At 59.6% G+C, this 24,001-nt stretch overlaps 3 protein-coding genes across 5 annotated transcripts; 1 reads left to right on the forward strand and 2 right to left on the reverse strand.

Annotated features, from left to right (window-relative positions):
- Window positions 1–1,655: 1,655 nt before the first annotated feature.
- ZNF865 (zinc finger protein 865) lies at window positions 1,656–11,694 on the reverse strand. The gene is made up of 2 exons (XM_059999129.1): window positions 11,563–11,694; window positions 1,656–5,227 (listed from the first exon to the last, which is right to left on the reverse strand). Exon 2 carries the CDS (start codon window positions 5,199–5,201, stop codon window positions 2,058–2,060), a length of 3,144 nt encoding a protein of 1,047 aa, XP_059855112.1. The 5' UTR covers window positions 5,202–5,227; window positions 11,563–11,694; the 3' UTR covers window positions 1,656–2,057.
- A 1,584-nt stretch (window positions 11,695–13,278) lies between these two features.
- On the reverse strand, window positions 13,279–16,051 carry ZNF524 (zinc finger protein 524). The gene is made up of 2 exons (XM_060000835.2): window positions 15,895–16,051; window positions 13,279–14,334 (listed from the first exon to the last, which is right to left on the reverse strand). Exon 2 carries the CDS (start codon window positions 14,293–14,295, stop codon window positions 13,510–13,512), a length of 786 nt encoding a protein of 261 aa, XP_059856818.1. The 5' UTR covers window positions 14,296–14,334; window positions 15,895–16,051; the 3' UTR covers window positions 13,279–13,509.
- Window positions 16,052–16,479: 428 nt separating this feature from the next.
- Window positions 16,480–21,843, forward strand: FIZ1 (FLT3 interacting zinc finger 1). 3 transcript variants are annotated; one of them, XM_059999238.1, is made up of 4 exons: window positions 16,805–16,829; window positions 17,774–17,845; window positions 18,345–18,684; window positions 19,646–21,843. In XM_059999238.1, the coding sequence occupies exons 3-4, from the start codon at window positions 18,385–18,387 to the stop codon at window positions 20,843–20,845; spliced, it is 1,500 nt and encodes a 499-aa protein (XP_059855221.1). In that variant the 5' UTR covers window positions 16,805–16,829; window positions 17,774–17,845; window positions 18,345–18,384; the 3' UTR covers window positions 20,846–21,843. The 3 variants fall into 3 exon arrangements, with proteins under 3 accessions (XP_059855219.1, XP_059855221.1, XP_059855220.1); XM_059999236.1 differs by lacking the exon at window positions 17,774–17,845 and having other exon boundaries at window positions 16,480–16,829; XM_059999237.1 differs by lacking the exons at window positions 16,805–16,829; window positions 17,774–17,845 and adding an exon at window positions 17,353–17,743.
- The last annotated feature ends 2,158 nt before the right edge of the window (window positions 21,844–24,001 follow it).

Genomic DNA, 24,001 nt, shown 5'->3' on the forward strand with positions numbered 1-24,001 from the left:
CCCAACCTTGTCACCAACCCACAGATCCTTGTGGCCGTGAGAAGGGATTCCAAACGTGAGTGCCTACAGGAACTGTGGCGGCAATGTAACTAAGTGAGGAAGGTGGCCGGGTTTGAGGGGAAACATCAGGACCAGCGAGGTGAGATAGGACCACTGACACTTGGGCTCAGCGTTGGGATTTGACAGTGCTGGGGAAATGGCAGCAAACTGGAGGATATATGCCACGTCCAAAGAGAGCAACGGCTACTTGGTCCCGGGGAGGATGCAGACTGTGTTGCTAGATCTTCCAAATTTTTCAGAAGTTCCATTAGTTCGTATTATGTAAAATCGCTTGATTTTCAAATGTTGGCAGATAACTCAGCCTCTTTTTTTTTTAATGGATGGGCTAAACCAAATGTGTCAGTGTCTTATATCCAGCAGCTGCTAGCTGCCAGCCCCGGGCCTACAAGATCACCCAAGCTCCGCTATTGGGAATTCATGGCCCTTCGGTATCCAGCCTCCTACCGCCAGCCTCTCAAGCCGTACCAATCTATTTGAAATTCTCTGGAAGAGCTGGGTTGAGTTAGACACACAAAACCCTCCACCTGGAATTCTTTGCCCACTTTACCTGGCAAGCTCCTGTGGCTCTGTCGTCCTTCGGGCATCCTCCTCCTCCTCCTGCAGGAAGCTTGGTTAGTCCCCTAGTCTGATAAAGTGACTCTTCCATGCTCTCAGCCCCCGGTGAAACTTCCATGTCCTTTATATTATGGTGGTCCACATCCATGTGACTTCTGAGCCCTGGTACGAGGTCTGTCGCCTGCTGGATCTCCAGCCTTAGAGCATGGTGGCCACACTGCCGCCCTCTCGTGGGTCAAACCGGACTCACCCAGGCAGTGCCCGCTGAGCCGGCTTTGTCTTCAGGTTTCAGTATTGAGGGTCCCCGGACTGTAGTCCCAGTGTTACCACGAACTTCTTAGGGATCTTTGGGGCCTCTTTCTTCTCTACGACCTCAGCATCCTCTTCCGACAAGGATAACTAAATGAACCTTGCAGGTCATATATTTCACTGTTCCAAGAACCAAAATGAGGGCTGTGAAAGGGCTTTTGAAGTTCCCCTAAGTCACCCTGGAGGGAGAGGTTACTACGAGCGAGCTGTATAATAAACACGCATCTGCACAAGGCTGGAACACAGTAATGGTTTACCGGTTCTTTTCCATCTCACTCGAGGGCAAGGAACACGTCCAATTCATGTTTCCCCAGAGTCCATCGAAGGACCCGGCAGACAGGGGCCTTGGGGCAATGTTGGCTGAGTGAACAAATGCCAAAAGCTTCTTGAAGGGGAAGGAGTATAGGCACATCGTCAGTTCCCGAAAGCAGCGACTTACCTGTTTTGTTCATCTCCCATTTGCCCGACTGGAAGCCTAGAGCCTGGATATGGTGAACCCTTGGTAACTACCAGCTGAAGGAGGAAAAGCAGAGAGAGCGAGGGTGAGGCAGGAGGTGTCAGGAAATCAAAATCCCAGGGAACAAAACTTCTCAACCTTCGGTTTGTCAGTGCTTAATCCCCTCCCCCTGGGAGGGAAGAAAGGACTCCAGCGGCCCTGTTGATAAGATTTATTATTCTCCGCTCTGTACAAGCCGCGTCTGCCACCCACCCCCCACCCACAAACCAAGAGCGCCCAGTCCCCCCTGTGCCCTCCCAAACTGCTTGTACTCCACTGTCCGGCCAGATTCCAAAGGAAGGGGGAGGGGCTGTTCAGGCTCATCTCCACCAAGCTGATTGGGGGACTGAACAGCTGCTGGGGCAGGGGACTGATGAGAGTTACAAAACGGGGTTGGACGGAGGATCAAGTTCAGCGTCTGATAGGAGGAGAAGGGGGCCAGAGAGGTCCAGATGGGAGTGGTTCAGTCTTGAGTTTGCATGACATGGGCCTTGAAGGAGGCTAGTCTGTCTGAAGTTCCGAAGGATGGATGGGACAAAGAGAGGAGGGGAAGGAGTCCGATCAGCCTCCCGAAGGGGCGAGTCCGGAAAAGGACACCTGATTGGAGTGGCAGATGGGAAGCACCCCCCCGCCCTGGTCAGGCATCCTTCCCGGGCAAGGTGCCCGTCCCTGCTCCAGGCCCCCCGAGGCCCTCGGCCTTGTGGGCCAGGCGGTGTTTCTTGAGGCCATAGGTGTTGGCGAAACCCTCACCGCAGGAGGAGCAGCGGAAGGGCCGGCCGCCCTGGTGAGCCGCCAGGTGCTTACGGAAGTAGCCAGGATCCTTGAAGGCCTTGAGGCAGGCGGGACAGCGGAGCTCGGGCCGCGGCGGCTCGTGTGCGCGCTGGTGGCGCAGCACGGAGCTCAGGTAGAAGAAGCCCTTGCCGCAGTGCTCGCAGCGGTAGGCGCGCTCGCCAAGGTGCAGCCGCTGGTGCTCCAGCAGGTTGGAGCGGTAGCGGAAGGTCTTGCCGCAGGCGCCGCAGCGCTGGGGCCGGGCCACCGCGTGCAGCCGCCGATGCTCCGCCAGGCTGGACGACTGCGCGAAGCGCTTGGCGCACACGCCGCACTTGAAGGCCCGCTCGCCCGTATGCACCACGCGGTGCTGCCGCAGGTACCAGGAGCGCAGGAAGCCTCGGCCACACACGCCGCACCGGTAGGGCCGTTGCTCCGTGTGGCAGCGCTGGTGGCGCATCAGCAGGGCCGCCTCCCAGAAGCGCTTGCCGCACACCGGGCAGCGGAAGCCCCGCTTCTGCCGGTGGCTGCGGCGATGCAGGAGCAGGTCGTAGGCACCCGCGAAGCTCTGGCCGCAGAGGCCGCAGCCCAGGGTCCGCCGCACCAGGTGCACGTACTTGTGAGTCACGAGGCCCAGGAAGTGCTTGAAGCTCTGGCCGCACGTGGCACAACTGAAGCGCTCGGGGCCCGCACCAGCAGCCCCGCCGCCCCCGGCCACCGCCGCCCCACTCGCATCGTCACCCCCAGACACCCCTGCCAGCGCCGCCACGGCCGCCCCCACCTCCCCGGCCAGCCCGTTGTCCAGCACGTTGGCCGCATCGGTGCTGCTGGAGCCATCCGAGGGCTGGGGGCCGCCGGGCGCGGGCGGGAGCAGGCGCTCGGGAGCAGCCTGGTGGACCAGCTTGTGCCACATAAGGTTCTCAATGAAGCCGAACGTCTTGCCGCAGGCGTCGCAGCCGTACGGCTTCTCCGCCATGTGCGCCTCCTTGTGGCTCATGACGTGGAAGAGGTCCGGGAAGTGCTCGCCGCAGTCCGAGCAGGCATAGCTCAGTCCATCGGCGGCGCCCCCGGACGTGGCCGAAGCGCCCGGGCCACAGGACCCCGTCGCGCCCTGGCTGGCGGGGAGGCCAGCGGCCCCGGCCAGGGCGCAGGGCAGCTGGAGCCGGTGCACCTGGCGGTGGCGGGTGAGGCTCTGCGGGTAGCCGAAGACCTTGCCGCACAGCTCGCACTTGTAGGGCCGCTCGCGGGTGTGCACCACGTGGTGCTTGCTCAAGTGGAAGGACTCGCGGAAGCGCTTCCCGCACACCGGGCACTGGTGTGGCTTCTCGCCCGTGTGGATGCGCTCGTGGCGCTTCAGCGTCTCGCGGCGCCCGAAGCCGCGCCCGCAGATGCCGCAGCAGAACGTCTTGCCGGGGACGCTGGCGCCTGAGGCTCCAGCCCCGCTGGTACCGGCCCCGCCGAGCAGCAGCGGGTGAGCGCCCAGGAGCGGGACGGGCACGGCGCCGTACACCACCGCCGCCGCGGCCGCCGCCGCCTTCTCGCTGTCTGTGGCCGGGGGGTCGGGGGGTAGGAGGTAGGGTCCCGAGGGGAAGGTGGGCGGGGGCTGCGGGACAGAGGCCGTCGCGTCCTTGGGCGCGTCGGGGGCCGCGGGCGGGGCGTGGGCAGCCTTGTGCCGCAGCAGGCTCTGGGGCGCCGAGTAGGACTTGCCGCACAGGTCGCAGGGGTACACGGGCCTCGGCCCCGCCGCGCCCGCGCCCGCGTGGGCCGCCTGGTGCTTGAGCAGGTAAGCAGCGTCGCGGAAGGCCTTCCCGCAGATGCCGCAGGGCAGGCGCAGCAGGTCGGCGGAGTGCGTCTTCACGTGCCGCTTGAGGCTCTCCCTGCGGTTGAAGCTCTTGCTGCACACGGAGCACGAGAAGGGCTTCTCGCCCGTGTGGATGATCTGGTGCTGGTGCAGGTGGCTGGGCTTCTTGAACACCTTCCAGCAGAGCGTGCAGGCGAACGGGCCGTCGCCGCCCCCTGTCGCCGCCGCCGCCGGAGGGGGTACCCCCAGACCCGCAGGGGCGGCGGGGGTCGCGTTGCCGTCGGCGGGGGCGGCGGGCGTGGCCGGGGGTCCGGAGGACGCCGAGGTGGGGGCGGCGGCGGCGGCGGGCGCGGGCAGGCCCAGCGGTGGGAGTGGGGCGCCTGGCTGCTGCGGGCCCCCCGCGGCCGGCGGCACGTCCTTGTGGCAGCGGCGGTGGCGGATGAGGCTGGAGACGTGGTTGTAGGTGCGGCCGCAGACGCCGCACTCGTATGGCCTCTCCCCCGAGTGCACCAGCATGTGCTGGACCAGGTGCGAGGACTGCTTGAAGGACTTCTGGCACACGCCGCAGGGGAAGCGCCGCTCCATCAGGTACTTCAGCCTCCGGAAGTAGCCCTTGTCGTCCTTGGCTGGATCGCAGGCCGCCCCCGCGGTGGGGCCCGGCGGCGTCTGCGAGGGCGCGGGGAGCGGCCCGGGCGTCCCCGTGGGGGCAGCTAGCCCCGGCGTCGCCCCCGGCCCGGTTGCCGGCCCTCCGCGCTTCAGGTTCCCGAACAGGTGCTGGTGTCCCGAGAGGTCGACGATGCCCCACTGCGGGGCCGGGAAGGCGGCATCGAAGAGCGGAGGAGGGGGCGCCCCGAAGGCGGGCGGCAGGGGCGGGTCGGGCTTCTTGGCTTGGGAGGACGACGACGAAGAGGACGACGAGGACGACGAGGATGAGGAGGGCACCTCGGCCTTGGGTTTGAAGGTGGACTGGGGCGGGTAGTCGTACTGCGGGGGTGGCGGCTGGGGCGGCGGCTGCGGCGGGGGCCCGGGGGCGCAGGGCAGCGCCGCCACTGCCTTGGCGTGCTCCCCGTACAGTTCCATGGGCTCAAAGCGCTGGTGGTTGAGGAACTCCAGGAAGTCGAAGGGGTAGCTCTGGAAGTGAACCCCGTCCTCGCCCCCTAGGCCGCTGCTCCCGCCGCCCCCGGCGCCGCTGCCCGCTGCGTTGGCCTCCATCCTGGGCGGGTGGGAGATGGGGGACCCTGCAGAGAGGAGGACGGGGCTGAGGAGGCAGGGCCTCGCGCGGGGTCCCCCAGCTGCGGGCACTGGAAGACGCACACCCACCGGCTCGAGATCCACTCCCTCCTCGTCCGGCCTTGCTCACCCGTCCCTCTGTCCTTCCACCCCACAGGCCAGCCTTCCTCTTGGCTCCGCTGGCCCCACTGACCTCTCCCCCATGGCCTGTCCCTTTTCTGAGTCCTCTTCGCTCCTCGTCTCCCTGCTGTTTCTCGGATGCCTTCTCTCTCTCCCCTTTTTTCTAGGCTTCTCACACATCTCTATCCACCCTGCAGACCCTGCAGGCCCCCACTTCCTCTCCTCAGATTCTAGTTCTTCCAGCATCCCTGGCTTCTGCTCTCTCTCCCTTGTGCACTCTCTCAGGCCTCCACTCTGGGTCTGCCCAGGCCCTCTGCTCTGTAGCCCCCTCACCCCCAACACACACACACTATCCCCAGCCCCCTGCTCTCAATCCCCTCAGGTTTTGCCTTTGTCAAATGATAAGTTTCCATCAGAGCGGTTAAGAGGGTGGCCTCTGGAGCCAGAATGCCAGATCTGAACCTAAGCCCTGCCATTCTCCAGCTGTGTGACCAAGGACAAGCTCCTCTCTGTGCCTGGATTTCCTCACCTACACATCCCTACCTCACAGGGCTGCTGTGAGGACCCAGCAAGCTATGTGTGTCGGTGGGTGCTTCCCGGCACACTGGACGGGACTCTAGTTATCACTCCCACTGCTAGGAGCACAAAGAGAAAGTCAGGACACACGAGGACAGCTGGAATGAAGCCAGTGTGGGGAGGGGGCATTCTTTTACTATTCTTACTAGGTAGGAAAGAGACTTTGCTTGCCTGGGGAGAACAACTCACAGCAGCGCAGCTGGGCAGCCTGACACAGCAGGAAACACGTGGGCCCTGGCCCTGGGTTCAAGTCCCGTCTCCTTCCTGACCCATACCCTCTCCACTTCTACAAGGGGGCGGTGACCCCCAGAAGGCAGGGGGGCTTAAGGGGGCTGAAATAGGAGGTAAGGAAACAGCCATTGGCAGAGCTCATTCAGCCCCTGGAGCTATCTGTACCTTCAGTGACATCGCACACCTAGGAGGAGCCTGACGGCAGATGCTCCGGGAGTGTGGGTTCCTGTCCTTGCCCCTGGGGGGGGCGGGGTTCCTGCCCTGTCCAGGGTGGCAGTTACTCTCTGGGCACCTCCTTTACAGGACTTCCCACTGCAGGCTGCAGCTGTCCATGCCTGCCTGCCCACCCCCCAACCTCGTCTCCTGCGACTGATCTGAGCCTCAGACCCGCCAGGGACTTCGGGCAACGCCTCCACTAAGCGGGTGGAAGGCCAGTGGGAGAAGGGCCCGCAAGGTCTGCCACGGTTCTTGGCCGCCATCCCCCTTCGCTGGCTCTGCGCCCAGCCCACCACAGGGGGGCAGTGGGGTCTACCAACACCAGGGCCCATCAACCCCCATCCATCTGGCTGACTGTCTCCCCAGACAGGTGAAAGGTGAGTGTCTCTTCCACACCTGCCCGGAGGTCAGTATTTTTAGCCTCCAGCTCTGGGTGTCCCTGGATGAGACTCAACATCCTATGGCCTTCACACTTCCCTAGTTAAGCTGATCTCCGGAAGAAGCAGAGGAGTGCCTGGGTGCTTGTGGAAGCCTGTGGGCAGAACCTGAGTCTGGGAGACGGTACTGGGCTGGGCTGGGGGACAGAGAGAAAGTACATGGAGGAAGGGTGCAGGGAGTAGGGGAGCAGTTAGGGTGCTACGGTGGGGGCATGGGAGGAGGGGGTCCCAGGAAGGAAGCCCCACCCTGGCTCGCCTCCATCAGAGCACATGTTAACAGCTAGCTCTGCTGGGGCATTTCCCACAGGCCAGCACCCTTCCAAGCAGGTCACGCACACTAACTCACTGAATCCCCATCACAGTTCTATGAGACTGACACGGGGACTGTTGTTATCCCCATTTGACAAAACAGAGGCACAGAGAGGGCAAGTGACTTGGCCAAGGTCACAGAGCAAGTTTGTGGCTGGACCCCACCACTACCACCACCACCACCACACACACATACAGGATTGTTCCCTGAGGAGGACGAAGGGGAGGGTGGAACTATGGGGACAGGAGCCTCATTTGTGGGTGCTCTCTGCATTATGAGGGGCATTCATAGAAGGGGCCAAGTGGCTGGGGGAGGTATTTACCATCCTGAACAGATGGAGAAGTGATGTGCTGAGGCCGTTCCCTCTTGCCTGGAACATTCTTCCCCAGACCTCAAGGCTCCCTCCCGTGCCTCCTTCAGGTCTCTGCTCAGATGTTATCTCCAAGAGAGGGACTACCTCTAACCCCACCACTCACCAGCCCCTCATCCTGCTGCATTTTTTTCACCACAGTCATTGCCACCAACTTATTGCATATATTTCCTTTGCTGTGTATTTACTGTCTGGCCTCCTCACCTAAGACAGTGAAGACTTGGCCTGTCTTGTTCACCACTGGGCCCCTAGCACCTAGCACAGCACCTGGCACAGTGTGGGTACTTGATAAATATTTGCTGAAATGTGGGAATTAAACAGCGCCCTCCCAAATCACCAGGGGGTCTACAATGAAATCACAAGGAAAATTAGATGAACAAGAAATGGAAAAGCAAAACACCAAAACAGGCGATGCAGCTAAAGCTGTGCTCAGAGATAAATTTATAGCTGTAAGTGTCTACTGATACATATTTGTTGAATGAGTGACGGGATGAGACTATGCTGACCAGAACTACCTGAGGGAGGAAGGGGGACATTTAGTGGAGATGGAGCTAATATTGGCAGGGTGTTCCCAGGAGAATGAATTCTGGTGGAAGTGAGGTTACGAAGAGGGCCCCAAGGGCAGGTGGGCAGATGCTGAAGGACTGCTGCTGGGAGAGGCACAGTGGGTGTTACTGGGGGACACAACTGCTCAGGCTCACAACTATTTCCAATGGTAAATGAGAGACATTTCCTTTCTCAGGGGACCCAAGCCTCAAACTGCTATCTTTCTAAGGGGAGACGTGCCATGGATTTCATGCACAGAGTGGTGCAATGGGGGGAACCCCTCCCAAGGGGCCGGAGTCCCACAGCAACTGCAATCACAATCATGACAACTCGTGTTTATTGTTTGACCAGTTTCACATGTACCATCACCTTGATGCCTCATAATAGTGCTGTACCATTACTGGACCCATTTTATACGTAGGGAAACTGAGGAGAAGTGGGGGTCATTTCCCTAAGGTCATGTGGCCAGTGGAGGGGAAAGCAAGTATTAGATTCCAGGTCTCTCTGATGCCAGGACCTGTGGGCCATTCTGGTACAACAAAGCTGCCTTGTGATGAAACTCTATGTCTGTAATAACAATAGCAGTAACATATAGTAACATGTAACACTGAACCAAGTGCTTTTTACATGTCCAGTACCCTCCTAGATCCTTTACATGTGTCGACTCAATGAATCTTCCCAATAACCCTAGAAGATGGTTAGGATTATTAACCCCATTTTACAGAGGAAGAGACTGAAGGCCAGAGAGGTCAATTAATCTCCTAAAGTCATACCACTAACAAGTGGCAAGGCCAGGAGTTGAAGGCAAGCAGTGGGGTTCCAGAGTACGCGCTGTTACCCTTACAACATCCTATCTTTCCTTTTTTGGACGCACTGCGTGGCTTGTGGGATCTTAGCTCCAGCCAGGGATCGAACCCGGGCCCACAGCAGTGGAGTCCTAACCACTGGACCGCCAGGGAATTCCCATGCTGTCTTCGCGTATTTCTCTCTCCAAAATAAAGGAAAGCCCTCTCTCCACCTTATACTGGAAAGATACTTTGCCCCATCCACTTCCCTGGCACTCAGCCCCAGGACTAGCGACTGGCATTTACTGAATGCTAACAAGCACCGCACTAGGTGTCTTATGTGGCTTGTCTCAAGCAGACCTCACAACAGACTCATGAGGTAAGCATTACTACTGTTCACATTTAGTAGACAGGAGGACTAAGGCCAAACCATGTCACTGTCACTCCTCCACTCAAAACCCTCAGTGACACCATCTTAAAGCGCGTCAGAGATGACCTCCACAGCTCCAGCAGCTTCCTGGCTGCTCCACCAACGTGCCAGCTCTATTCCTGCCCCAGGGCCTTTGCACTGGCTGTTGCTTCTGCCTGGAAGGCTCTCGCTCCCTCACCTCCTCCACGTCTTTGCTCAGATGCTGTCTTCTCAGTGAGGTGCTCCAAGACCACTGTAACCTGTCACTCAAACCAACATTCCTGCTCACCCCAGCCTCCTTCCTTTCTCTCCTTTCCTGTCAGCATGATCTGACAAACCATATGGTCTGTTTGTCTGTCTTCTTGCTGTTGGGCTCCCACTCTAGGAGGCGGGGTCCAAGCAGTCAAGATTTTGTACCTGTTTTGTTCACTGCTCTATCCCCAGGACCTAGAACAGGGCCTGTCTCAAGTATTTGTTAAATAAGTGAATGAATGAAGCCTGGGAAATAGGGAATAGTTTGCTCAGAGATACGACGGCTGGTGGGATCCAGGGCTCATCCTTGTAACCATTTCACTCTCGGGGGAGGGGAGGAGTAAGGCAGCCCCTGGTGGGCCACAGCTGTCCAAGAGAGGAGTTTACACACAGGTGTAACTTTCTGGTGTGTGGCTTTCTGGGGGTGGGTGACAAGAGGATCACAGGAATCTCTTGAAAGAGGCCTTCCTGCCATGCCCTCTGACACCACAGCCCCTGTAACTCTATGCCCTTATCCTACTGTATTTTCTTCACACAAACATTTGTAGTTTGCTTTTTAATTTTGTGCCCCATGAACTGGCATATACACTCCACCAAGACAGGGGATTTTGTCTGTTTTGTTCTCTGCTGCATCCCCAGTGTGTATAGGTGTTCATTAAACAGTTGTTGAACAAAGGAAAGAATGAACAAATGTAGAACATTCTGGGCTCTGTAGAGGTGACAAAGGCCAGGTGACTGATCACAATGCCCTCACTTCTAAGGCCCTATGAGTTCAAACCTTCTCTCCCCTCATTCTTCCCTTCAATTCCTCTGCTCCAACCTCACTGGCCTCCCCTACCACCCCTCTGATCATCACGATCACGGCCACCTCAGGGCCTTTGCACGTGCTCTTCCTCTGCCTGGATGCCTGGAACAGTTCACCCACATCTTTACATGGCGAAGTTGCCTCTGCCAATTCAGGTTTCACCTCTGAAGTAGCTCATAAGACTCAGAAAACCCAGAAAACAGCATTGGTCTTGTTTGTTTGCTTGCTTTTGATCTGTCTCCTCAACTAGACTGTAAAGACCCACAAAACAAAAACTGTGTGTGTCTCTCTCTTTCATGGATGTACGTCCTAGACCTAGAACAGTGAATATTCATTCTGTAAAGAGCGAATGAATGAATGTCTAGGGGAAAAAGAAGTCATGCCCTAGTGGAGCTGGGAGTCTTCCTCAGGGAGTCCAGGAGAAGGGAGTGAGAAGTGGAAGGTCAGGATGAGAGCTGCCAGGGGCAGGGGAAGACAGCATCACATAGGGCACTGCTCTGTGGGAACACGGCAGACAGGAGCTGACCCGGAGGAGGGTGGGGTGAGAGTGTTTCATGGGAGCCTGGGGCTAAACTGGCAGCTATTTCTACCTAAAGGGGGAGAGGATGTGGGTGTGAGAGCACAACTCTAGACGGAGCTGTTTATGGGGGGGGCGCGTGAGGGGTGTCGGTGATTGAAAGGATTATTCTCAAGGGGAATTACTGGGGGGGAACTGGAGAAGGAAAGAAGGCATTCTTGGCCACTGACCAGAATGCAAAGTATTTTTACACTAATGAAGGGGGCATTTTGGGGGGGGGGCGCTGACTAGGAGCTTTGGGGGCTGTTGTGTGTAGACAGAAATAATGGGAGACAGATCTGCCGCAAAGCACTAATGCCACACTCTTTGGAGGCAACCTACAGGGGATACTAAAGGGAGGGTTCACGGGCAGCTGCCCTGCATGTGGACGGGCAATGCCGGTGGCATTTTGGGGGCTGTCCTGGAGGAAGCAATGACGGGGTAGGGGGGGTATGTAGAAGAGATCCTATGAGAAAGCCTCAGTGGGGGGCCCTGGCAGCAGTTGGGGGCATCGCCACGAATGAGGGCGCTCTGGCAGCTGTCCTACATGGGGGCATTAATGGGGAGATATCTGGAGTAGTCTTTTGGGGGAGCAGTCACTGGGGGGCCCCTGGCGCGGGCTCGGCGGGAGAAGCAGTGATGGGAACGTTCTGGGGACCAGGGCGGGCCAGGGCGGGGCCCCCCGCCCACGTTGCCCCCGGGACCCCGGGCCACGCGCCCCGTCACTCACCGGCGCCGGGGTCTCCGCCGGGAGGAAGCCGAGGAGGCGGAGGAGGCGCCGCCGCTCCGGGGAGACCCGAGGGCCCGACCGGAAGTGCCGCCCCCTCCCCCTCCCCGGCAGCCCCGCGCCGCCCGCCTGCCCGCCCGCCCGGAAGCGGAAATCGCGCCCGTCTCCGCGGCGCCGGCGTGGAGCAGCGGAAAGAGGAGGCGGCGGCGGCGACCGGGAAGGGGAAGTGCGCCTGCGCGTTGGCACGAGACAGCGGGCGGGGGAAGACCCGGCCGCTTCCTGTGGGCGAGCTGAGCATAGTGCGCCTGCGTCCTGTGCGCCCGCCTCTTCTTAGGAGACCGCCCACATCCTCCGGACATCCGGTTAAGCCACGCCCCTCATGTAAATTTCACATTTAAGCCCCGCCCCGATCCCCGAATCACGCCTATTTCAGATGTTAATTATAATAATCCCCACCCGTCGTCTCAGAATCCTTCCTCCTCGACCCAGCCCCGTGAAGTGTACCCTGTTCTTCCCCGCCTCCAATCCCCTAATCTCTAGAACTCCAGCTCTCCCTCATAAGCCCCTCCTCTCAGAGCTCCTTAGGCAGAACCACGCCCCTGCGTCTAAGCCACGCCCCTTCCGTCCATACCATTTAAGTCCCACCTCTCTCATGACTTTCATGCTAAATTAATTCTGCCTCGAACTTCCAAAGCGTTCTCTGAAGTCAGTGGGTCTCAAAGTATGGTTTGGAGACCAGCAGCATTGGCATCACCAGGGAATTTGTTAGAAATGTAAATTCTCAGATCCCCCTGCCTCTGACTTCCTGAATCAGAGACCCTGGGGGTAGGGCCTAAGGACCTGGGTTTTAAAATACCCTTCAGGTGATTCTGATGCAGGCTGAAGTTTCGAACCACAGCTTTACCACACCTTACACGGTCCCTCTCGTACACTCTCTGTAAACCTCGCCCCTAACTCGGCCCCACCTCAAGCAGCTAAGCCCGATTCTATTCAGCTCTTCCTCCTAAGCGCCCCCTCCCTCAGGGGTTTTCCTTCGTTACTCCTCTTAGGTACCCCCTTTTCTCCCCTTGGCCTGCATAGCAGTCATACCCACCGCTCAGCATCTTAACAGTTCAAGTCCTACCTCTCCTAACACCTTGCTCTCCTGCAGTTTCCCCTTGAAACCCCTCCCCTCAGATAAACGCTATCCATTCTCTAAATGCTCTCAATTTCTGCCCGTCAACCCTTACACCTCCTTAAGCCCCAAGCCAGCTCTCAGCCAGCCCTGCCCACAGTTCTCACCTAACTGCCCTACAAGCCTCGCCCCTCAGCCTCAGCCCCGTCTCATGAGTCCTTAGCCCCGCCCCTCCGGCCCTACCAAAGTGGTTACTCCCGCACACAACCCTCAACTCAGTGTTTCTCTGCAAACAGTGCCAGGACAGAGATGGGCCAAAGTGATGGCTGCAGAATTTCCGTGAATCTGGTTAGAACGGCGCCGGGGGTTGGCGGGGGACCTAGAGTCACGTTTGCACAGAAGGTTCAATGTTAAGAGTGGATCTTTAGAGGGAGTGCTTTGAGGTCCACTGGAGATGGGAGAAGCGTCAAAGTCTTCCCCCAAGCCAGTCTTTAGCGCCAAGCTAACGAGGCACATGACAAGGGGGTGGTGCAGCGGGGAAGAACATTTGAAGGGAGATGAAGAGGGGCGCCAGCCCTGGGATCATCACGGAACACACACAGGAAGCCAGTAGGCAGATATTTATTTCCACAGCCCCTGCCTCCACAGGCCTGTCAGTCCGAGGGAGGGTGGCAGAAGGCTGCAGGACCCGGAAGTGGACGTCCTCACCCTCGACCTTCTCCCACAACAGGAAGACTACCAGACAAGAATGTGTCCCAGTTTCCCTGCCCAGGTTCAGTGCCAGCTGAGCGCCCAGCTCTAAACCTGGCCTGGGGAGCAGTGGCCGGGGGTGGGGGTCAAGCCAGCTCTTTCCCCTCCAGCTCCTCCTCATCGGCCCCTGCCGTGGCCGGGATACCCTCGTCGTCCCACGGTGGTTCAGGTCCTGGGTCCCGAGGACCCAGGGGTGCCTCCATGGCCTCGGGGTGCTTGCGCCTGGCATGGCGCCGGAGCGTGTTGGCCTCGGTGAAGCGCAGCCGGCAGACAGGGCACTGGTAGGGGCGCTCCCCGGAGTGGACGCGGTGGTGGTGGGCCAGCTCGCCCGCCTCTCGGAAGCGGCGGGGGCAGAGCGGGCAGCGGAAGGGCCGAAGGCCGGCATGGATGTTGCAGTGCCGCCGCAGGTGGCTGGACCGCTTGAAGGTCTTGCCGCAATCCTTGCACTCGTGCGGCTTCAGCTCTGAGTGTGAGATACTGTGGCGCTCCAGGTCGGAGAGGTAGGGGAAGGCCCGAAGGCACACCGGGCAGAAGTGCGGGGCCTTCTTAGGGCCAGAGCTCTCAGGCCCGCCTGCTACTGACCCTTCAGAGACTGTGTAGGGCACACCCTGATCATCGATCAACAGGAGGTCACTGCCACCGCCGCTGCCCACCGGGGCTGTCACCCCCTGTGCCAGTGGGGGCTCCTGCCCCGACTTGGGGGGGCGGCCCCGCTTGCGAGGAAGGGAGGCCTTAAGAGTCCGATTCGAGGAGGTGCCCCCCCCAGGACGTCGGCCTCGGCGGCCCCGGGGAACAGAAGGAGGTAAGGCCAGAGGTTTCTCTTCTTCCCCGGGCAAAGGCGAAGGCCACGGGTCTGGGCTGGGCGTGTCCATTGAGCAGTGGGGGGCTTGGGTCTGGGCACTGGAGCCGGGCTAAGAGGAGAGAAGGGGTAGCCGTCAGTGCAGGAGGGTATGGAGCGCCCTTGTCCCCCAAATCCTCGCCATCCCTGGGTCCGAGTCTGTCGACCTGGGCGCGGCCAACATTCACTTGGACGCACAAACCACACTAGTGGGTAAAATAGTAAGATAATCCTGTACCAGTTGGTAAACAGGCACTGCCCTGAGCCCCACAGGTGTCTCCCAGACCTCCCTAACCCCTCCTAGACATTCAGGGTCAACTTGAGCCAAAATACAGAAAAATCTTCCAAGGAGGTTAGAGTCCAACTGAGGGTGCAGGCGAGTATTTCGATCCTCAAAACAGAGAACCCATCAAACAGAAGAGCTACAGAGGCCTCAGAAATGTTTTTGTCCCTCCTTCTGACAGAAGTGACAGAGGGAGAGAAGGGGGGTCAGGACTGGAAGAAGAAAGGGATTGGTCCCAGGTGATGTTTGCCCCTAAGTTGTGGATGTGGACATATATCAGAGCTGTTAAAGGGTGTGGGCTCTGGAGCCAGAGGTTCTGGGTTCGATTCCTGAGTCTGTTACTTACTCTCTGTGTAGTGCCCTTGGGCAAGGTGCTCACCTCTCTGAGCGTCAGCTAAGCCTTTTGCAAAACAGGATGAATACTTCCACCTACTCGCACATAAAGTGCTCAGTACACGGAAGTGCTTAGGAGATACTAGCTCTTATTATCACGGTGAGCAGCTAAGCCTCACACCAACTCTCTGAATAAGGGTATATCACGCCCATTTTGCAAATGGGGAAACCAAGGCACAGGAAAGTGAAATCAGTTGCCCCAGCTCCCTCTGGCGGTACGTGGCAGGGCCAAGACTTAATCTCATGGACCCCAACGGCCCAGGGAGTGGGAAGTAATGGACCCAAGGGACATCACAGGTCCCTTAGTCCTGCGCTTGAATCCAGCTCTACCGTTCATTAACAAGTGGCTTTGCCTATCTGAGCCAGTTTCCACCTCTGTAAAATGGATACAGCAGGGTTGTTGGTCGGCATATATATAGTAAGCACCAAATGAACTACCATCACCAACACCACCATGGGACTGGGGAGTAATAAAGTGGAGGGGGAGGAGAGCACAGGTGCAGTTAGGATTAGGGGTTACAGGTGCCACTGCACCCCACTGGAACAAGCACACAGATTAAGGTCCAGAGAACGGCAGCCACTTTTCCATGATCACACGGCTCGCTCGGCTGGGGTTGCTTGGACTAGAACACGGGTCTCTGGAACGGTGCCCCTGACCCCCGCCCTCCTCCACCCCGGTGCAGGCGCGCGCCCGTGAGCACCGACCGCGCGGGGCGGGCCCTGCGGGGGCGGCGGCCAATGAACGGCGCCGGGCCGCGGACGGCGAGGGCCGCCAGGAAGGGGGTCTGCGCGCGCGCGCCCAGGCGGGCCGGCTCCGCGGGGCGCGAGGTCGGCGCGCGCGCTTCAGCGAGCGCAAGAGCAGAAGCAGGTGGGGGGCGCGCTCCAGGAGCGCGCGGCCCCGGGCCTCCCCTCCCTCCGCTCCTCTCCCCCCACCCGGGCCCCCCGCCTCTCGGGTACCTCATTTGCATGTCGCCTGGACTCGCGAGTGTGCGCGCGCGGGGGCGCGGGGCCGGCGCGTGGGAAAGGGCGGGGGCGAGGGGGCCCTGCCCCTCGGCGGCGCGCGCGCGCGGGACTGCCCCGCCCCTCGGAGCGGATGCCGGTCGGCCCCTCCCTCCCCTCCCCCTCCCCGTCGGGCCCGCGCCCGCGGGGAACAAAGGGGACCCGCTGGGTCCTAAGAGCCGGTCATATCCCCGTCGGCAAGCCGCGCCTGCGCACCCGTCGCCCTCGCTAGCCCCGAACGGGAAATTACCCCACCAACACATCCCAAACACATAGAAATGTCTTTCCTCCCACAAAGCACCCAGCCGGGTGACCCAATCAAAGAAAGGTACCGAAAGGATAAAGAGCGGGAAAATGGCCCCTCATTCCCGTAATTAACATGGCGCCTGATTAGCTTCAAAGCCCACGGGAAGCCTAAGCACAAGATGGAGCCTGCTCTATCCTCCTATCTGTATCGCAGATCAGCGAACTTCGATTTCTCTCTTCTCCTGATGCAACTCTACATCCTACCCAGGAGGAGCCTGAGGCTGCGAAAAGGGAATCATGTCAGCCCTCATCTATGTTAACACCCGCCAGCGTCGATACCGCAGGGAGGAGGCCGCGCGCGCTGAGCTTTTTGCCCTTAGTCTGTATGGCGCCGGGGGCCACCCTAAACCCCGCCCCTTCTCCATGCCCTCACCCAAGATGGCGCCACCCTGGCTTCTCGAACCTCCAGTAGCTGGGAAAGGGACGGGAAAGAGAGAGAAGGGAGGGCGGCGGGGAGGAGGGAAGCCAAGAAGGCGGGAGAAAGGGGGAGTGCGGGGGAGAAGGGAGCCGAGGCGGAAGTCGAGGGGCCCCCCGGGTGGAAGTGACGCTACCCCCGCTGCCCAAAATGTCGGCGCCCAGAGGGAGGTGTAAGTAATTAAAGAGGAAAGCCGACTGACTTTCCCGGCCTCCCGGGGCCGCCTCAGGGCTCCAGAACCCCCGCTCCGTACGAGCAAGGTGGACTCGCCCGACTGCGGGTCTAGCCTGACCTGCCCCCGCCCCGGGCGCCCGGGGCCGCACCTTTTAGGGACAGGGGGGAGGGGTACAAAAGGCCGACTCTAGGGGCCTGGGTCCTCGAGCTGACTGGGGAGGGGGGCTCAGTCCCGCGGGCGACTGGGTGGGGAGGAGGCGGGGCTTAGTGGTGGCTGGGGCGGAGCAATGGGTGGGCGTGGTTTAGAGTGGAAATGGGCGGGACTGTGGGTAGAAAGTGGGAGGAGCTTAGGCAAAGGGGTGAGGTTTGACAAAGGGGCGTGGCTCAGTGAGAATGGTAGGAGGGCCCTAGGTTGAAGGGTCCTAATTGGGGCTGAGGGGGGTAAAGGGGTTCAGTGTGGAGGTGGGAGGAGCTTAGAGTAGAAGGGGTGGAGTTTGTCTAGGGATGTGGCTTTCAGGAAGTGGTGGACATAGTGAGGGGGTGGGGTTTAAGCGTGTAATTTGGGGCGTCGTAGTGGAAATAGCAAGTCTTTATATTGCAGGTGAAATGACTTAGGATGAGGAGGGTGTCAGCGAGGAAGGGCTGAGATGGCAAGAGCGGTAGAGTGGCAGGTGGTCTTGGAAAGGAAGGGGTTTACTTAAAGGCTGAGTTTAAAGGAAAACTTGAGTGGGGTTTAGGAGGCGGATCTTAGTGAGGAAGAGATGGGGGACTTCAAGAGGAAACTCGGAGGAGCTTTGCAGATAGTGGTAATCAAAACAGCTTACCTGTTGAGTCTTTGCTGTGCACAGGCGTCAGTAAGCACGCCGCACGCATGGCCACAAGTTTGCTTAGTCCTCACCACCACTCCATGAGGTAGGTCCTCCCATTATTCCTATTTTGCAGATGGAAAGAGAATCAGTTGGCTTTATCCAAGGTTCCAGGACTAGGCCTGGTCTCCCTGGAAGGTTGACTCAGGTGCGCTTAGCCCCAAATTTTCATACTGTCACTGGCTAAGATTGTCGTCAATCTTCATCTGAAGGTGACTTTCATCTTCAAAAAAGAGTGGGAGTGGCTTTCAGAGGGGAAGGGGCTTGTCAAGGAATATAAGAGGCTTCAGGAACAACATGGAGACTTTGGAAGGGGTAGGCGGGACCTGAACACGAGTGGGCGGGGTTTAACCACACTCGGCGGGGCTTAGAGCGGGGCGGGAGTTCATTCACAAAGAAGGGGAGAGCTTAAAAGCATTCAGTGGCTTAGAAGTGACTTGGAAGTGATTAGGAAGCTAGATGAATGGTGGAAGGGGTTGTAGGAGAGTGGGAGGGGCTTAAAGAGCAGTAGGTGTGGCTTGGGTAGATGGGCGTGGCTTATAAGGTAGTAGGCCGGGCCTCACAGGTCTGCGAGTCCAAGGAGCCTGATAGGGGGAGGCTGATGGGGACGTGGCCCCCTCACCCCACTCCATGTCTCCCCGCTCCAGAGAGAGCCCCCACCCGCCACTGCCCTCGCACCACGCCACCATGGATGACGCCCCGCTGCCAGCGCCCCCGGTCCCTGCCCCGGCTCCGCCCGCTGTTGCCCCCCGCGTCCCGTTTCACTGCAGTGAGTGTGGCAAGAGCTTCCGCTACCGCTCGGACCTGCGGCGCCACTTCGCTCGGCACACTGCGCTCAAACCTCACGCGTGTCCGCGCTGCGGCAAAGGCTTCAAGCACAGCTTCAACCTGGCCAACCACCTGCGCTCGCACACCGGCGAGCGGCCCTACCGCTGCTCCGCCTGCCCCAAGGGGTTCCGAGACTCCACCGGCCTGCTGCACCACCAGGTGAGTCCTGCAGGCCGGCCCCAAGCTGGCCTCCCTGGGCTGGACTCGCCCTTGGAGCCCCGGGGACCCACTATGGGCAACAGACAGCTGGCCACCCTGGGCTGGACTCGCCCTTGGAGCCCCGGGGACCCACTATGGGCAACAGACAGCTGGCCCCTAAGAAAATTTCTATCTCCCTCCCTCCCTCCTTCCCTCTTCATCGAAGCACCCTGACCAGTCAAAGCATGAGTTGTTTCTATTTCAGGCTCCACCCAATCCAACATAGTAAATTTGCCCCACCTCTATGCACCTCCCCTCTCCCATGCCCCTTCTCATATGCCAGCGTCTGCAACTTTGTGCTCATCATTCCGTTACTATTTTTAAACATAGACTTACCACGTATGTACTTAATTCCTTTACTCAGCAATTACCTATTGAATGTTTTCCCTGCTCCCAACACCTGGGATACCAAGGTGAAATCAATAAAGTCCACGCCTTCGGAGAACTTACATTCCATTGCGAGTGGTCCATAGCCAGGTAGACAATCAGCAAGAAAGCAGATACACAGGCAAGGATGATCTGGGAAAGAAGAAGCGTTGGGAAGGAAGTTAAAACAACGGCAATAATAACCATCTGATGTGTAGGAGTAAAGAGGGGAGAGCTATGGGCTACCACACGGTGGGGGAGGGGGAGGTCAGGGCAAGGTGATATTTGAGCTGAGGCCTGAAGGAAGAGCAGGAATCCACCATGGAACAGCATTCCAGGCAAAGGGAACAACAAGTGCAAGGATCCTGAGGCTGGAGGGGCCAAAAGCATGCTAACGTGGCCGGAAGCAGAGAACAAGAATGAGAGGGTTGAAGCTAGATCTTGGCCCTGTGGACCTGGCAGGGAGCTTCCTCCGCATCTCTCTGGGAGGCCAAGAATCTGCCCCGCGGGCTAGACCCTCAGCCCTGACGCTGGGCTCTTCCTCCTGCCCTCCCAGGTCGTCCACACTGGCGAGAAGCCCTACTGCTGCCTAGTCTGCGAGCTCCGCTTCTCCTCGCGCTCCAGCCTGGGCCGCCACCTCAAGCGCCAGCACCGTGGGGTGCTCCCGTCCCCCCTGCAGCCCGGCCCAGGCCTGCCCGCCCTGAGCGCTCCCTGCTCGGTCTGCTGCAACGTGGGGCCCTGCTCGGTGTGCGGGGGCGCGGGGGCTGGCGGCGGAGAGGGCCCAGAGGGGGCAGGCGCGGGCCCGGGGAGCTGGGGGCTGGCGGAGGCGGCGGCCGCGGCGGCGGCCTCACTGCCCCCGTTCGCGTGCGGTGCCTGCGCGCGGCGCTTCGACCAGGGCCGCGAGCTGGCAGCCCACTGGGCTGCGCACACCGACGTGAAGCCCTTCAAGTGTCCGCGCTGTGAGCGCGACTTCAACGCCCCCGCGCTGCTGGAGAGGCACAAGCTGACCCACGACCTGCAGGGACCGGGCGCGCCCCCCGCGCAGGCCTGGGTCTCCGGGGCTGGCGCCGTGCCCGAGACGGCCGGCGAGGGCGGCGCTGCGGAGGCGGGCGAGGCTCAGCCGGCCTGGGACGGCAGGCTGCTCCTGGGCCGCGCCGGGGGCGGCGTGCCCGAGCTGGGGGGCCTGCTCCCCGAGAGCGGCGGGGAGGCCCCTGCGCCCGCGGCCGCGGCCGAGCCGTCGGAAGACACCCTCTACCAGTGCGACTGCGGGACCTTCTTCGCGTCGGCGGCGGCGCTGGCCAGCCACCTGGAGGCGCACTCGCGCCCCGCGACCTACGGCTGTGGCCACTGCGGGGCCCTCTACGCGGCCCTGGCGGCCCTGGAGGAGCACCGGCGCGCCAGCCACGGCGAGGGCGGCGGTGCGGAGGAGGCGGCGGCGCCCGCCCCGGAGAGGGAGCCCGCGTCTGGGGAGCCTGCGTCCGGCTCGGGCCGCGGCAAGAAGATCTTCGGCTGCTCCGAGTGCGAGAAGCTGTTCCGCTCGCCGCGGGACCTGGAGCGGCACGTGCTGGTGCACACGGGCGAGAAGCCGTTCCCGTGCCTGGAGTGCGGCAAGTTCTTCCGCCACGAGTGCTACCTCAAGCGCCACCGGCTGCTGCACGGCACCGAGCGGCCCTTCCCCTGCCACATCTGCGGCAAGGGCTTCATCACGCTCAGCAACCTCTCCAGGCACCTGAAGCTGCACCGGGGCATGGACTGACGTGGCCAGGCCGTGCGCCCCTCCGCTAGACCACCCCTCCCGAGGGCTGGACTCAGGGCCCGGGCCAAGGGACCTAGGGACCACGAGGGAGGCCCCGGCCCTCCAGACCCAGACACGGGCCCCTGAGCTGGGGGGCAGCGAATAAACGGAGAGATTCCTCAGCTCCAGGCCCCTGGAATGCGTGCTGAGCACCCCCAAATCAACAGGCTCCTAAGCTGCGGGAGAAATGGGTCTCCACAAGTACTTCTCATCTTGCGGGCCCAAATAATAAAAGATGGGCACCCCTCCCCTAAGGGAAGACTGGCCCTCTCCCTAAGAGCCATCATTCCGACGACCTTGATCCGGAGAATGGGGGGGAGCCATGTCCCCGGATTTCCCTGGATCCCCTCCCAATGCCACCCACCAGAGTCACTGGTGCCCCCAGATAAAGGATATAGCCGGAATCTGCCTCTCCCCTCCCCCGACTTTATTCCCTATGCGGAAAGAGGACCAGGGTAGTTGCCCCCTGCCCTCAACCCCTTCCCCAATTAGGTCTCCCTCCCCTACTAAGGAATGGATCGACCCTAATGATCTCCCCCACCCCAAAAAACTAGAATAGCCTGGTTCAAAATCCCTGCGCCCAGTAGGATGGACTGATCCAGATACACATACCCCCACGCCCTGTCCACTGGAATGGGCTGCTCCAGGTTGCCACCTGCGCCCCACCCTCCTTAGAATGCATACGGCAGGCACTCCTCCCCTTCCTCTAGCGTGTGGGCAGGTCCACGTCATTCCGCATTATGTGAACTCATGAGTGGGAGGTGGGGGACATAGGGGTATCCCTCCCACTCTGCTGTAGCACCTGTCGGTCTTTCTCTCCATGTCTGTCAGTTTGTCTCTGTGTTCTTCCCAACCCCAAGGGGAAGGGGGATTTGGCTAGGGGGTTTCCCCCTGTGAGCCTCGACCTTGCCCCCATCCCACTCCCCAGTGTCTCCTGGACCCCAATAAACCTCGTCCTGTCAGCCACCGCCGTCTCATTTTCTGATCCTTGGCTTTAGGTAGGTGGGGATTCCTCCCCCTCTGATTCAGGACAGGCCTCCTAAATAGAGGCAGATCTTTCCTTCCACCTGAGAAACTTCGAGTCCTTTAGACGGTGCATGACCCTTTTAATATCAGAGATGGTTTAGATCTCATCTAAGTGAAACCCTGCATCTTAACTACAAAATCCACCTCCAACGGACGGATATGCCCCCTAGAAACCTTCAATCCCATAGGACACGCCCCCTGAAAACCAAACTCTTTACAGACGTCCTACCCCTAGGACGAGGCCCCGCCCCTTAGACTCTGTCTCCCAGGCAACCAAATTTGTACCTTAGCCGCTAGATCCTTCCCCTAGATTAGGATCCGCCCATCTAAGGATGGGCGGGCCCCTCAGATTATCTCCTACGGGCTAGATTACATTCCGGTACCGAGTGCCAGGTGCTGTCACCCCCTCTGGGGATCCAACAGTGAACAAAATAACTCTTTAAGAAAACGAGTGGGGCTTCCCTGGTGGCACAGTGGTTGAAAGTCTGCCTGCCAATGCAGGGGACACAGGTTTGTGCCCCGGTCCGGGAAGATCCCACATGCCGCGGAGCGGCTGGGCCCGTGAGCCATGGCCGCTGAGCCTGTGCGTCCAGAGCCTGTGCTCCACAATGGGAGAGGCCACAACAGTGAGAGGGCCGCGTACCACAAAAAAAAAAAAAAGAAAGAAAACGAGTGGCTGGGCTGTGCCACCTTAGGTGGGGTGGTCCAGCAGGGAGGAGGTTGGGGGGGTGTGCTTCTCTGCAGAGGTCGCATTTGATTTGAGACCAGAAGGTCGAGGAGGGGCCGGCCAGGTGGACACCTAGATGAGCCCAGGAGGGGAGGGAGGGGTGAGATGAGGTGGAGAGGTAAGCAGGGGTCAGGGTACACAGACCCAGGTGGGCCAAGATGGGCATTTTACTGTGCTTTGTGGGCAATGGCAAGCAAGACTGTAAGTGTGAAGGGATGTGACCACTCTTTTACTTTCCAAGGGTCCCTCTGTCTGCTGAGTGGAAAAGGGACTGGAGGGGGCAGAGTGAATACAGCAGAGGCTACTGCAGTCCACCAGGAGAGGGGTGTGGGGACCTGGAGCAGAGGGATGGACAGAACTAGGTGAGCCCAAGATGAATTCTGGAGGTGGAATGTGAGAGCGTGTGTTGTGTGGGCGCCTGCGTAATGGAAAGGGAGGAATGGGGGCGGGGCAGGGAACTGGTTGCGAGGTGCTGCTTTGTATTAAGACCAGAAAACGAAGAGAGAACAAGTTCGGGTGGAGGCTAGAGGGGTCAGGAGTTCCATCTTGAGCTTCTTAAATTTGAGACGCTTGGGAGATTGGCATGCTCTAATAAGGCTGAAGATGTCCATATGACAAAGATAGGCACGAATCCTAGAGAAACTCATGTTCACCTGCACCAGGAGACTCATATAAGAACATTCACAGCAGCAAAATGTACAGCCCTGAACTCAGAACAACTCAAATGTCCATTGGTTTGGGCTGAATGTTTGTGTCACCCCAAATTCATATGTCGAAATCCTAATGCCGGGACTTCCCTGGTGGCGCAGTGGTTAAGACTCCGCCTGCCAATGCAGGGGACATGAGTTCGAGCCCTAGTCCGGGAAGATCCCACATGCCGCGGAGCAATTAAGCCCGTGCGCCACAACTACTGAGCCTGTGCTCTAGAGCCTGTGCGCCGCAACTACTGAGCCCGCATGCTGCAACTACTGAAGCCCGTGCACCTAGAGCTCATGCTCCGCGACAAGAGAAGCCACAGCAATGAGAAGCCTGTGCACCGCAACAAAGAGTAGCCCCCGCTCGCCGCAACTGGAGAAAGCCCGCGCGTAGCAACCAAGACCCAACGCAGCCCATAAATAAATAAATAAATAAAAGAAATCCTAAGGCCCAATGTGATGGTACTTGGAGGTGGAGCCTTTGGAAGGTGCTTAAGTCAAGAGAGTGGAGCCCTCATGAATGGGATTAGTGCCTTTATAGAAGAGGCATCAGAGAGACCCCTAGCCCCTTCCACCAGGTAAGGGCACAGCAAGAAGGAACACCTGTGAACAAGGAAGAGGACTCTCCAGAAGGTGACCGTGCTGGCACCTTGATCTTGGACTTCCCAG

This window comes from Delphinus delphis, chromosome 20 (assembly GCF_949987515.2).
Source record: "Delphinus delphis chromosome 20, mDelDel1.2, whole genome shotgun sequence".
NCBI lineage: Eukaryota > Metazoa > Chordata > Mammalia > Artiodactyla > Delphinidae > Delphinus > Delphinus delphis.

Coding starts and splice junctions, on each gene's coding strand:
- ZNF865 (XM_059999129.1), bottom strand. CDS start 5,201: ATGGAGGCCAACGCAGCGGGCAGCGGCGCCGGGGGCGGCGGGAGCAGC.
- FIZ1 (XM_059999236.1), top strand. CDS start 16,480: ATGTCAGCCCTCATCTATGTTAACACCCGCCAGCGTCGATACCGCAGG. Junction 16,830..18,344: donor GTCGGCGCCCAGAGGGAGGT/GTAAGTAATTAA, acceptor TCCCCGCTCCAG/AGAGAGCCCCCACCCGCCAC. Junction 18,685..19,645: donor CCGGCCTGCTGCACCACCAG/GTGAGTCCTGCA, acceptor CTGCCCTCCCAG/GTCGTCCACACTGGCGAGAA.
- ZNF524 (XM_060000835.2), bottom strand. CDS start 14,295: ATGGACACGCCCAGCCCAGACCCGTGGCCTTCGCCTTTGCCCGGGGAA.